This window comes from Gnatocerus cornutus, unplaced genomic scaffold, assembly GCF_029298725.1.
Source record: "Gnatocerus cornutus isolate USDA-ARS CGAHR unplaced genomic scaffold, icGnaCorn1.1 ctg00000023.1, whole genome shotgun sequence".
Lineage (NCBI taxonomy): Eukaryota > Metazoa > Arthropoda > Insecta > Coleoptera > Tenebrionidae > Gnatocerus > Gnatocerus cornutus.
Genome location: NW_028275375.1, coordinates 37645 through 50379, shown reverse-complemented (window position 1 = coordinate 50379; position 12735 = coordinate 37645). Strand labels below are relative to the sequence as shown.

Sequence of the window (12735 nt, the reverse complement as noted above, 5' to 3'; positions counted from 1 at the left end):
AAAAATAGTGATTGAAAATCACCCCAAAATGACAACTTCCAAACAGTTTTTGGTCAATGCTTTCTTTATTTCGTAGGTAAACTCAATAAATTTTGACTCATTTTACGCAGAATGTCACGCTGAATCCAAATCTGGAATTTAAATTCAGATCCGACAACAAATAACTGAGTTATGGCCGTTTGAATTTTTGGGTTGTCGCCAGATGGCCAAATTTTTGAAGGTTCCAAACAATTCATGCTCGATATCTCGAAAACTATTTCAGATATTGGAATGCGGTTTGCGGCATCGTTTTTCTCGCGATTTTTTACATAAGAAATCGTTTTTAGATTTTCCAAAAGTCGAAATTTGCAAATTTTCGCAAAAATTCATGACTAAAACTATGGCCAAACTTCTCATATCGATATCTCGCTTATTTTTTAGAGTAAACTCGAGTTATTATACATCAGTGAACGCAGAATTTTACGCAGATTCCAAATCTGGGATTTAAATTCAGATCCGACAACAAATAACTGAGTTATGGCCGATCAAAGTTTCGGATAGTTGATTTTCATTTTTTCTCATTTTTCCCAATTTTCAAAGTTAAATATCTCGGAAACTATTAGAGATATTGAGATGCGGTTTGCGCCATCGTTTTTTTCGGCTCATTTTACGTCAGAAAAAGTGCTTAAAAGTCGAAAATTCGATAGTCGATTTTTCGCGAAAAAAAATTGCGACTCAAACGATGAAAATTTTTCAATTTTTTTATTTTTGACCATAACTCGTAAACCGTTTGTTTGATCGATCTCAAATTGGGCCAGTGGATAGATTTTGAGCTCCTCTTTCGACTGATATATAATTCAATGCTATTAAACGTCATTTTCATTTTGAAAACATTGATTGAATATCACCCCAAAATGACCACTTCCAAACAGTTTTTGGTCAATGCTTTCTTTATTTCGTAGGTAAACTCAATAAATTTTGACTCATTTTACGCAGAATCTCACGCTGAATCCAAATCTGGAATTTAAATTCAGATCCGACAACAAATAACTGAGTTATGGCCGTTTGAATTTTTGGGTTGTCGCCAGATGGCCAAATTTTTGAAGGTTCCAAACAATTCATGCTCGATATCTCGAAAACTATTTCTGATATTGGAATGCGGTTTGCGGCATCGTTTTTCTCGCGATTTTTTTACATAAGAAATCGTTTTTAGATTTTCCAAAAGTCGAAATTTGCAAATTTTCGCAAAAATTCATGACTAAAACTATGGCCAAACTTCTCATATCGATATCTCGCTTATTTTTTAGAGTAAACTCGAGTTATTATACATCAGTGAACGCAGAATTTTACGCAGATTCCAAATCTGGGATTTAAATTCAGATCCGACAACAAATAACTGAGTTATGGCCGATCAAAGTTTCGGATAGTTGATTTTCATTTTTTCTCATTTTTCCCAATTTTCAAAGTTAAATATCTCGGAAACTATTAGAGATATTGAGTTGCGGTTTGCGCCATCGTTTTTCTCGGCTCATTTTACGTTAGAAAAAGTGCTTAAAAGCCCAAAATTCGATGGTCGATTTTTCGCGATAAAAAATTGCGACTCAAACGATGAAAATTTTTATTTTTTTTTATTTTTGGCCATAACTCCTAAACCGTTTGTTTGATCGATCTCAAATTGAGCCAGTAGATAGATTTCGAGCTCCTCTTTCGAATGATATATAATACAAAGGTATTAAACGTCGTTTTTACATTAAAAATAGTGATTGAAAATCACCCCAAAATGACCACTTCCAAACAGTTTTTGGTCAATGCTTTCTTTATTTCGTAGGTAAACTCAATAAATTTTGACTCATTTTACGCAGAATCTCACGCTGAATCCAAATCTGGAATTTAAATTCAGATCCGACAACAAATAACTGAGTTATGGCCGTTTGAATTTTTGGGTTGTCGCCAGATGGCCAAATTTTTGAAGGTTCCAAACAATTCATGCTCGATATCTCGAAAACTATTTCAGATATTGGAATGCGGTTTGCGGCATCGTTTTTCTCGCGATTTTTTACATAAGAAATCGTTTTTAGATTTTCCAAAAGTCGAAATTTGCAAATTTTCGCAAAAATTCATGACTAAAACTATGGCCAAACTTCTCATATCGATATCTCGCTTATTTTTTAGAGTAAACTCGAGTTATTATACATCAGTGAACGCAGAATTTTACGCAGATTCCAAATCTGGGATTTAAATTCAGATCCGACAACAAATAACTGAGTTATGGCCGATCAAAGTTTCGGATAGTTGATTTTCATTTTTTCTCATTTTTCCCAATTTTCAAAGTTAAATATCTCGGAAACTATTAGAGATATTGAGATGCGGTTTGCGCCATCGTTTTTTTCGGCTCATTTTACGTCAGAAAAAGTGCTTAAAAGTCGAAAATTCGATAGTCGATTTTTCGCGAAAAAAAATTGCGACTCAAACGATGAAAATTTTTCAATTTTTTTATTTTTGACCATAACTCGTAAACCGTTTGTTTGATCGATCTCAAATTGGGCCAGTGGATAGATTTTGAGCTCCTCTTTCGACTGATATATAATTCAATGCTATTAAACGTCATTTTCATTTTGAAAACATTGATTGAAAATCACCCCAAAATGACCACTTCCAAACAGTTTTTGGTCAATGCTTTCTTTATTTCGTAGGTAAACTCAATAAATTTTGACTCATTTTACGCAGAATCTCACGCTGAATCCAAATCTGGAATTTAAATTCAGATCCGACAACAAATAACTGAGTTATGGCCGTTTGAATTTTTGGGTTGTCGCCAGATGGCCAAATTTTTGAAGGTTCCAAACAATTCATGCTCGATATCTCGAAAACTATTTCTGATATTGGAATGCGGTTTGCGGCATCGTTTTTCTCGCGATTTTTTTACATAAGAAATCGTTTTTAGATTTTCCAAAAGTCGAAATTTGCAAATTTTCGCAAAAATTCATGACTAAAACTATGGCCAAACTTCTCATATCGATATCTCGCTTATTTTTTAGAGTAAACTCGAGTTATTATACATCAGTGAACGCAGAATTTTACGCAGATTCCAAATCTGGGATTTAAATTCAGATCCGACAACAAATAACTGAGTTATGGCCGATCAAAGTTTCGGATAGTTGATTTTCATTTTTTCTCATTTTTCCCAATTTTCAAAGTTAAATATCTCGGAAACTATTAGAGATATTGAGTTGCGGTTTGCGCCATCGTTTTTCTCGGCTCATTTTACGTTAGAAAAAGTGCTTAAAAGCCCAAAATTCGATGGTCGATTTTTCGCGATAAAAAATTGCGACTCAAACGATGAAAATTTTTATTTTTTTTTATTTTTGGCCATAACTCCTAAACCGTTTGTTTGATCGATCTCAAATTGAGCCAGTAGATAGATTTCGAGCTCCTCTTTCGAATGATATATAATACAAAGGTATTAAACGTCGTTTTTACATTAAAAATAGTGATTGAAAATCACCCCAAAATGACCACTTCCAAACAGTTTTTGGTCAATGCTTTCTTTATTTCGTAGGTAAACTCAATAAATTTTGACTCATTTTACGCAGAATCTCACGCTGAATCCAAATCTGGAATTTAAATTCAGATCCGACAACAAATAACTGAGTTATGGCCGTTTGAATTTTTGGGTTGTCGCCAGATGGCCAAATTTTTGAAGGTTCCAAACAATTCATGCTCGATATCTCGAAAACTATTTCAGATATTGGAATGCGGTTTGCGGCATCGTTTTTCTCGCGATTTTTTACATAAGAAATCGTTTTTAGATTTTCCAAAAGTCGAAATTTGCAAATTTTCGCAAAAATTCATGACTAAAACTATGGCCAAACTTCTCATATCGATATCTCGCTTATTTTTTAGAGTAAACTCGAGTTATTATACATCAGTGAACGCAGAATTTTACGCAGATTCCAAATCTGGGATTTAAATTCAGATCCGACAACAAATAACTGAGTTATGGCCGATCAAAGTTTCGGATAGTTGATTTTCATTTTTTCTCATTTTTCCCAATTTTCAAAGTTAAATATCTCGGAAACTATTAGAGATATTGAGATGCGGTTTGCGCCATCGTTTTTTTCGGCTCATTTTACGTCAGAAAAAGTGCTTAAAAGTCGAAAATTCGATAGTCGATTTTTCGCGAAAAAAAATTGCGACTCAAACGATGAAAATTTTTCAATTTTTTTATTTTTGACCATAACTCGTAAACCGTTTGTTTGATCGATCTCAAATTGGGCCAGTGGATAGATTTTGAGCTCCTCTTTCGACTGATATATAATTCAATGCTATTAAACGTCATTTTCATTTTGAAAACATTGATTGAAAATCACCCCAAAATGACCACTTCCAAACAGTTTTTGGTCAATGCTTTCTTTATTTCTTAGGTAAACTCAATAAATTTTGACTCATTTTACGCAGAATCTCACGCTGAATCCAAATCTGGAATTTAAATTCAGATCCGACAACAAATAACTGAGTTTGAATTTTTGGGTTGTCGCCAGATGGCCAAATTTTTGAAGGTTCCAAACAATTCATGCTCGATATCTCGAAAACTATTTCAGATATTGGAATGCGGTTTGCGGCATCGTTTTTCTCGCGATTTTTTACATAAGAAATCGTTTTTAGATTTTCCAAAAGTCGAAATTTGCAAATTTTCGCAAAAATTCATGACTAAAACTATGGCCAAACTTCTCATATCGATATCTCGCTTATTTTTTAGAGTAAACTCGAGTTATTATACATCAGTGAACGCAGAATTTTACGCAGATTCCAAATCTGGGATTTAAATTCAGATCCGACAACAAATAACTGAGTTATGGCCGATCAAAGTTTCGGATAGTTGATTTTCATTTTTTCTCATTTTTCCCAATTTTCAAAGTTAAATATCTAGGAAACTATTAGAGATATTGAGATGCGGTTTGCGCCATCGTTTTTCTCGGCTCATTTTACGTTAGAAAAAGTGCTTAAAAGCCCAAAATTCGATAGTCGATTTTTCGCGAAAAAAAATTGCGACTCAAACGATGAAAATTTTTATTTTTTTTTATTTTTGGGCATAACTCCTAAACCGTTTGTTTGATCGATCTCAAATTGGGCCAGTGGATAGATTTTGAGCTCCTCTTTCGACTGATATATAATTCAATGCTATTAAACGTCATTTTCATTTTGAAAACATTGATTGAAAATCACCCCAAAATGACCACTTCCAAACAGTTTTTGGTCAATGCTTTCTTTATTTCTTAGGTAAACTCAATAAATTTTGACTCATTTTACGCAGAATCTCACGCTGAATCCAAATCTGGAATTTAAATTCAGATCCGACAACAAATAACTGAGTTATGGCCGTTTGAATTTTTGGGTTGTCGCCAGATGGCCAAATTTTTGAAGGTTCCAAACAATTCATGTTCGATATCTCGAAAACTATTTCAGATATTGGAATGCGGTTTGCGGCATCGTTTTTCTCGCGATTTTTTACATAAGAAATCGTTTTTAGATTTTCCAAAAGTCGAAATTTGCAAATTTTCGCAAAAATTCATGACTAAAACTATGGCCAAACTTCTCATATCGATATCTCGCTTATTTTTTAGAGTAAACTCGAGTTATTATACATCAGTGAACGCAGAATTTTACGCAGATTCCAAATCTGGGATTTAAATTCAGATCCGACAACAAATAACTGAGTTATGGCCGATCAAAGTTTCGGATAGTTGATTTTCATTTTTTCTCATTTTTCCCAATTTTCAAAGTTAAATATCTCGGAAACTATTAGAGATATTGAGATGCGGTTTGCGCCATCGTTTTTTTCGGCTCATTTTACGTCAGAAAAAGTGCTTAAAAGTCGAAAATTCGATAGTCGATTTTTCGCGAAAAAAAATTGCGACTCAAACGATGAAAATTTTTCAATTTTTTTATTTTTGACCATAACTCGTAAACCGTTTGTTTGATCGATCTCAAATTGGGCCAGTGGATAGATTTTGAGCTCCTCTTTCGACTGATATATAATTCAATGCTATTAAACGTCATTTTCATTTTGAAAACATTGATTGAAAATCACCCCAAAATGACCACTTCCAAACAGTTTTTGGTCAATGCTTTCTTTATTTCTTAGGTAAACTCAATAAATTTTGACTCATTTTACGCAGAATCTCACGCTGAATCCAAATCTGGAATTTAAATTCAGATCCGACAACAAATAACTGAGTTATGGCCGTTTGAATTTTTGGGTTGTCGCCAGATGGCCAAATTTTTGAAGGTTCCAAACAATTCATGCTCGATATCTCGAAAACTATTTCAGATATTGGAATGCGGTTTGCGGCATCGTTTTTCTCGCGATTTTTTACATAAGAAATAGTTTTTAGATTTTCCAATAGTCGAAATTTGCAAATTTTCGCGAAAATTCATGACTAAAACTATGGCCAAACTTCTCATATCGATATCTCGCTTGTTTTTTAGAGTAAATTTGAATTATTATACATCAGTGAACGCAGATTTCAAATCTGGGATTTAAATTCAGATCCGACAACAAATAACTGAGTTATGGCCGATCAAAGTTTCGGATAGTTGATTTTCATTTTTTCTCATTTTTCCCAATTTTCAAAGTTAAATATCTCGGAAACTATTAGAGATATTGAGATGCGGTTTGCGCCATCGTTTTTCTCGGCTCATTTTACGTTAGAAAAAGTTCATGGTAGCAATGAAATTACACAAGTTAAGAAGTTCATTTGAAGGTATTTAGTCTTGGATTTGATTTGCTACAAATTTCCGGGTCTTTATAGAAATTTTTAAACGCAGGTAAGCTGAAAATTGTTTGAATTCCAGCTTTATAATGTTTTGTGGTATTTCAGGTTCCAACTTCATTACCAGAGTTTATTATTAAGAGACTGAGTCTATAGATGATGGTCTTCTCATGACTACACACACCTTGCAGCATCTTGATGGTACCACCCATAGCCTAAGATGTCGAAAAGGCGGTTGTCGTCGCTCAACGTTGAAGGACTCTGCAACTTATTGCACAGAATTGAAGAAACCACTCATTCAGCTCCCAGAGTACAGTGAAGTGATCCAGGAGCATAACATCACGAAAAAGGTGTTGCTTTACTGCAATGTGGATGAAAAAGGTAAAATTTAAACATGTTTTAAGTCAAAGTCAAATGTTCTTTTTCCAGTGGTCGAAGATGTCGTTCAGTGACTGGGAAATATTCAGAGTGTTGCTGATTTCATTGCGGGAGCACGAAGTTCTTTCTATTGGTTTTTTGAAAACGTGAGATCTGGAGTTCTGGATGCATCGCTGCTTGTTGAGGAAGGATGGAAGGTTTGTTTGTTTTCTTTTCTCTCCATTCATGGTCTTTGGCAAACATGCCCAAGACGTTAACTGTTTCCAATAAACATCCCTAGGGGCTGTTACGAAGTTTAGACGAGCGCATTGATGGTCACGTCCTCTAGTACAGTAAAATTCGTAATTTTGGTAGTTTTAGTGCTACAGCTATGAAATTTGGGGGAGTTACTATTTTTGCGTCGCAATGACACAGATTTTAGAAATTTTAATTTTTGAGACAAGTGAAAGTTTCCACGTCCTTGACTGAAATTCGTAATTTGGATAATTTTAGTGCAACAGTTATGAAATTTGGGAAAGTTACTTTTTTTGATTCGTATATTGACTCTATTAAATTTCAAAATTGTAGAGCCAAAAACACAGATTTTAGAAATGCTTATTTTTGAGACCAATTAAAAATTGCAGACATCTTATAAAAAAGTAAGCGCTCATTGCTGTCAGTCTACCCTCGTGTGTAAATTTTTCAAATTTCTTTCGTGTAAATCTGACTTTAAATTCTTTAGATAGAAAATTGAAGAAAAACTGAATTTAGCAAGTTTTGAGGTTAACTCGTTGTGTACATATCAACATCAGGAGAATAATGAAAGATTTAAATAAAAATTTGTGACCTTTGTGCTTATCTGCAACCTAAACTAAACGTAGACTTTTCATTTCCAACTCCAACTCTACCAATTTCAAATTTCAAAAGTCCCGCGCTAGAGTTTGACAGACGGCAGCTGTCGAAAGTTCGGTAGATGTCATTTGTTGTAAGTGGCCGGCTCTCCAATTTCGCGTAAAAACACAAGTTTTTAGAGTTCCCACGTGAAATTTTGTATTCTGAAACATTCATGGAAGTGTTTCAAGTGTTTTAGTCGTGGTCACCAGCCAAAACCGTGTAAATTAAGGTAAATTTCACTATTTTTCCAACAGAATCGGGTTGGTCCATTTTAACCAAGAAAGGGGAGTTCTGTTTTAGCTTTTGGCTTTTCGAGTTTCTTTTGGAAATATTCGATTATTGGGGGTAAATCAATTATTTATTAGGGAGAAGGTTAAGAGAAAATTGAATGTTGCAATTTTTGTGGTTTTAGAAATGCTTATTTTTGAGACCAATCAAAAATTGCAGACACCTTATAAAAAGTAGGCGCTCATTGCCATCAGTCAACCCCTCGTGTGTAAATTTTCCAAATTTCTTTCGTGTAAATCTGACTTTAAATTCTTTAGATAGAAAATTGAAGAAAAACTGAATTTAGCAAGTTTTGAGGTTAACTCGTTGTGTACATATCAACATCAGGAGAATAATGAAAGATTTAAATAAAAATTTGTGACCTTTGTGCTTATCTGCAACCTAAACTAAACGTAGACTTTTCATTTCCAACTCCAACTCTACCAATTTCAAATTTCAAAAGTCCCGCGCTAGAGTTTGACAGACGGCAGCTGTCGAAAGTTCGGTAGATGTCATTTGTTGTAAGTGGCCGGCTCTCCAATTTCGCGTAAAAACACAAGTTTTTAGAGTTCCCACGTGAAATTTTGTGTTCTGAAACATTCATGGAAGTGTTTCAAGTGTTTTAGTCGTGGTCACCAGCCAAAACCGTGTAAATTAAGGTAAATTTCACTATTTTTCCAACAGAATCGGGTTGGTCCATTTTAACCAAGAAAGGGGAGTTCTGTTTTAGCTTTTGGCTTTTCGAGTTTCTTTTGGAAATATTCGATTATTGGGGGTAAATCAATTATTTATTAGGGAGAAGGTTAAGAGAAAATTGAATGTTGCAATTTTTGTGGTTTTAGAAATGCTTATTTTTGAGACCAATCAAAAATTGCAGACACCTTATAAAAAGTAGGCGCTCATTGCCATCAGTCAACCCCTCGTGTGTAAATTTTCCAAATTTCTTTCGTGTAAATCTGACTTTAAATTCTTTAGATAGAAAATTGAAGAAAAACTGAATTTAGCAAGTTTTGAGGTTAACTCGTTGTGTACATATCAACATCAGGAGAATAATGAAAGATTTCAATAAAAATTTGTGACCTTTGTGCTTATCTGCAACCTAAACTAAACGTAGACTTTTCATTTCCAACTCCAACTCTACCGATTTCAAATTTCAAAAGTCCCGCGCTAGAGTTCGACAGACGGCAGCTGTCGTCAGTTCGGTAGATGTCATTTGTTGTAAGTGGCCGGCTCTCCAATTTCGCGTAAAAACACAAGTTTTTAGTGTTCCCACGTGAAATTTTGTGTTCTGAATCATTCATGGAAGTGTTTCAAGTGTTTTCGTCGTGGTCACCAGCCAAAACAGTGTAAATTAAGGTAAATTTCACTATTTTTCCAACAGAATCGGGTTGGTCCATTTTAACCAAGAAAGGGGAGTTCTGTTTTAGCTTTTGGCTTTTCGAGTTTTTTTTGGAAATATTCGATTATTGGGGGTAAATCAATTATTTATTAGGGAGAAGGTTAAGAGAAAATTGAATGTTGCAATTTTTGAGGTTTTAGAAATGCTTATTTTTGAGACCAATCAAAAATTGCAGACACCTTATAAAAAGTAGGCGCTCATTGCCATCAGTCAACCCCTCGTGTGTAAATTTTCCAAATTTCTTTCGTGTAAATCTGACTTTAAATTCTTTAGATAGAAAATTGAAGAAAAACTGAATTTAGCAAGTTTTGAGGTTAACTCGTTGTGTACATATCAACATCAGGAGAATAATGAAAAATTTAAATAAAAATTTGTGACCTTTGTGCTTATCTGCAACCTAAACTAAACGTAGACTTTTCATTTCCAACTCCAACTCTACCAATTTCAAATTTCAAAAGTCCCGCGCTAGAGTTTGACAGACGGCAGCTGTCGAAAGTTCGGAATGTGTCATTTGTTGTAAGTGTCCGGCTCTCAAATTTCGCGTAAAAACACAAGTTTTTAGTGTTCCCACGTGAAATTTTGTGTTCTGAAACATTCATGGAAGTGTTTCAAGTGTTTTAGTCGTGGTCACCAGCCAAAACCGTGTAAATTAAGGTAAATTTTACGATTTTTCCAACAAAGCCAAGAACGGAGAGTTCTGTTGTAGAGCCAGATGGTTTTTTCAGTTTCTTGCGGAAATATTCACAGATTATTGGGGGTAAATCAATTCTTTATTAGGGAGAAGGTTAAGAGAAAATTAAATGTTGCGATTTTTGAGGTTAAGTCGTTGGTGATGTTGGTTGTATCAGCGGCTCAATATGATGAAAAAACTATAGAACATTTTTTTCCAAAAGAAGGATTTTGAGTTGATTTTGATTTAATTCGTAATTTTGGTAATTTTAGTGCAACAGTTATGAAATTTGGGAAAGTTACTTTTTTGATTCGTATATTGACTCTATTAAATTTCAAAATTGTAGAGCCAAAAACACAGATTTTAGAAATGCTTGCTTAATTTTGATTGGTTGAACGGTTGGTGCAAACTGGCATCAACCCAAGAAAGAAAAGTTACTAACTTACCACAAAATTACTAAGGTGTATAATTGGTTGCCTATATGCTGCATGTTGAAGCGAAATAATTCTTACTAATTAAGACTTATTTTCAGAGCACAACAAATTCTTTACTTTCTCGTTCTTCTGGGAATGGTCCAAAGAAATCACACAAGTTAAGAAGTTCATTTGAAGGTATTTAGTCTTGGATTTGATTTGCAACAAATTTCCGGGTCTTTATAGAAATTTTTAAAGGCAGGTAAGCTGAAAATTGTTTGAATTCCAGCTTTATAATGTTTTGTGGTATTTCAGGTTCCAACTTCATTACCAGAGTTTATTATTAAGAGACTGAGTATATAGATGATGGTCTTCTCATGACTACACACATCTTGCAGCATCTTGATGGTACCACCCATAGCCTAAGATGTCGAAAAGGCGGTTGTCGTCGCTCAACGTTGAAGGACTCTGCAAGTTATTGCACAGAATTGAAGAAACCACTCATTCTGCGCTCCCAGAGTACAGTGGAGTGATCCAGGAGCATAACATCACGAAAAAGGTGTTGCTTTACTGCAATGTGGATGAAAAAGGTTAAATTTAAACATGTTTTAAGTCAAAGTCAAATATTCTTTTTCCAGTGGTCGAAGATGTCGTTCAGTGACTGGGAAATATTCAGAGTGTTGCTGATTTCATTGCGGGAGCACGAAGTTCTTTCTATTGGTTTTTTGAAAACGTGAGATCTGGAGTTCTGGATGCATCACTGCTTGTTGAGGAAGGATGGAAGGTTTGTTTGTTTTCTTTTCTCTCCATTCATGGTCTTTGGCAAACTTGCCCAAGACGTTAACTGTTCCCAATAAACATCCCTAGGGGCTGTTACGAAGTTTAGACGAGCGCATTGATGGTCACGTCCTCTAGTACAGTAAAATTCGTAATTTTGGTAGTTTTAGTGCTACAGCTATGAAATTTGGGGGAGTTACTATTTTTGCGTCGCAATGACACAGATTTTAGAAATTTTAATTTTTGAGACAAGTGAAAGTTTCCACGTCCTTGACTGAAATTCGTAATTTGGATAATTTTAGTGCAACAGTTATGAAATTTGGGAAAGTTACTTTTTTTGATTCGTATATTGACTCTATTAAATTTCAAAATTGTAGAGCCAAAAACACAGATTTTAGAAATGCTTATTTTTGAGACCAATTAAAAATTGCAGACATCTTATAAAAAAGTAAGCGCTCATTGCTGTCAGTCTACCCTCGTGTGTAAATTTTTCAAATTTCTTTCGTGTAAATCTGACTTTAAATTCTTTGAGAGAAAATTGAAGAAAAACTGAATTTAGCAAGTTTTGAGGTTAACTCGTTGTGTACATATCAACATCAGGAGAATAATGAAAGATTTAAATAAAAATTTGTGACCTTTGTGCTTATCTGCAACCTAAACTAAACGTAGACTTTTCATTTCCAACTCCAACTCTACCAATTTCAAATTTCAAAAGTCCCGCGCTAGAGTTTGACAGACGGCAGCTGTCGAAAGTTCGGAATGTGTCATTTGTTGTAAGTGTCCGGCTCTCAAATTTCGCGTAAAAACACAAGTTTTTAGTGTTCCCACGTGAAATTTTGTGTTCTGAAACATTCATGGAAGTGTTTCAAGTGTCTTAGTCGTGGTCACCAGCCAAAACCGTGTAAATTAAGGTAAATTTTACGATTTTTCCAACAAAGCCAAGAACGGAGAGTTCTGTTGTAGAGCCAGATGGTTTTTTCAGTTTCTTGCGGAAATATTCAAAGATTATTGGGGGTAAATCAATTCTTTATTAGGGAGAAGGTTAAGAGAAAATTAAATGTTGTGATTTTTGAGGTTAAGTTGTTGGTGATGTTGGTAGTATCAGCGGCTCAATATGATGAAGAAACTATAGAACATTTTTTTCCAAAAGAAGGATTTTGGGTTGATTTTGATTTAATTTGTAATTTTGGATAATTTTAGTGCAAC

The 12735-nt window shown here is 34.4% G+C and overlaps 1 protein-coding gene across 3 annotated transcripts; it reads left to right on the top strand.

The window, feature by feature from the left end:
* Nucleotides 1-6580: 6580 nt before the first annotated feature.
* On the top strand, nucleotides 6581-11529 carry LOC148166105 (kinase D-interacting substrate of 220 kDa-like). 3 transcript variants are annotated; one of them, XM_088048903.1, is made up of 4 exons: nucleotides 6581-7133; nucleotides 7182-7327; nucleotides 10872-11014; nucleotides 11068-11170. In XM_088048903.1, exons 1-2 carry the CDS (start codon nucleotides 6923-6925, stop codon nucleotides 7202-7204), a joined length of 234 nt encoding a protein of 77 aa, XP_087905029.1. In that variant the 5' UTR covers nucleotides 6581-6922; the 3' UTR covers nucleotides 7205-7327; nucleotides 10872-11014; nucleotides 11068-11170. The 3 variants fall into 3 exon arrangements, with proteins under 3 accessions (XP_087905029.1, XP_087905030.1, XP_087905031.1); XM_088048904.1 differs by lacking the exons at nucleotides 6581-7133; nucleotides 7182-7327 and adding exons at nucleotides 9460-9626; nucleotides 11391-11529 and having other exon boundaries at nucleotides 11068-11342; XM_088048905.1 differs by lacking the exons at nucleotides 6581-7133; nucleotides 7182-7327 and adding exons at nucleotides 10237-10323; nucleotides 11391-11529 and having other exon boundaries at nucleotides 11068-11342.
* The last annotated feature ends 1206 nt before the right edge of the window (nucleotides 11530-12735 follow it).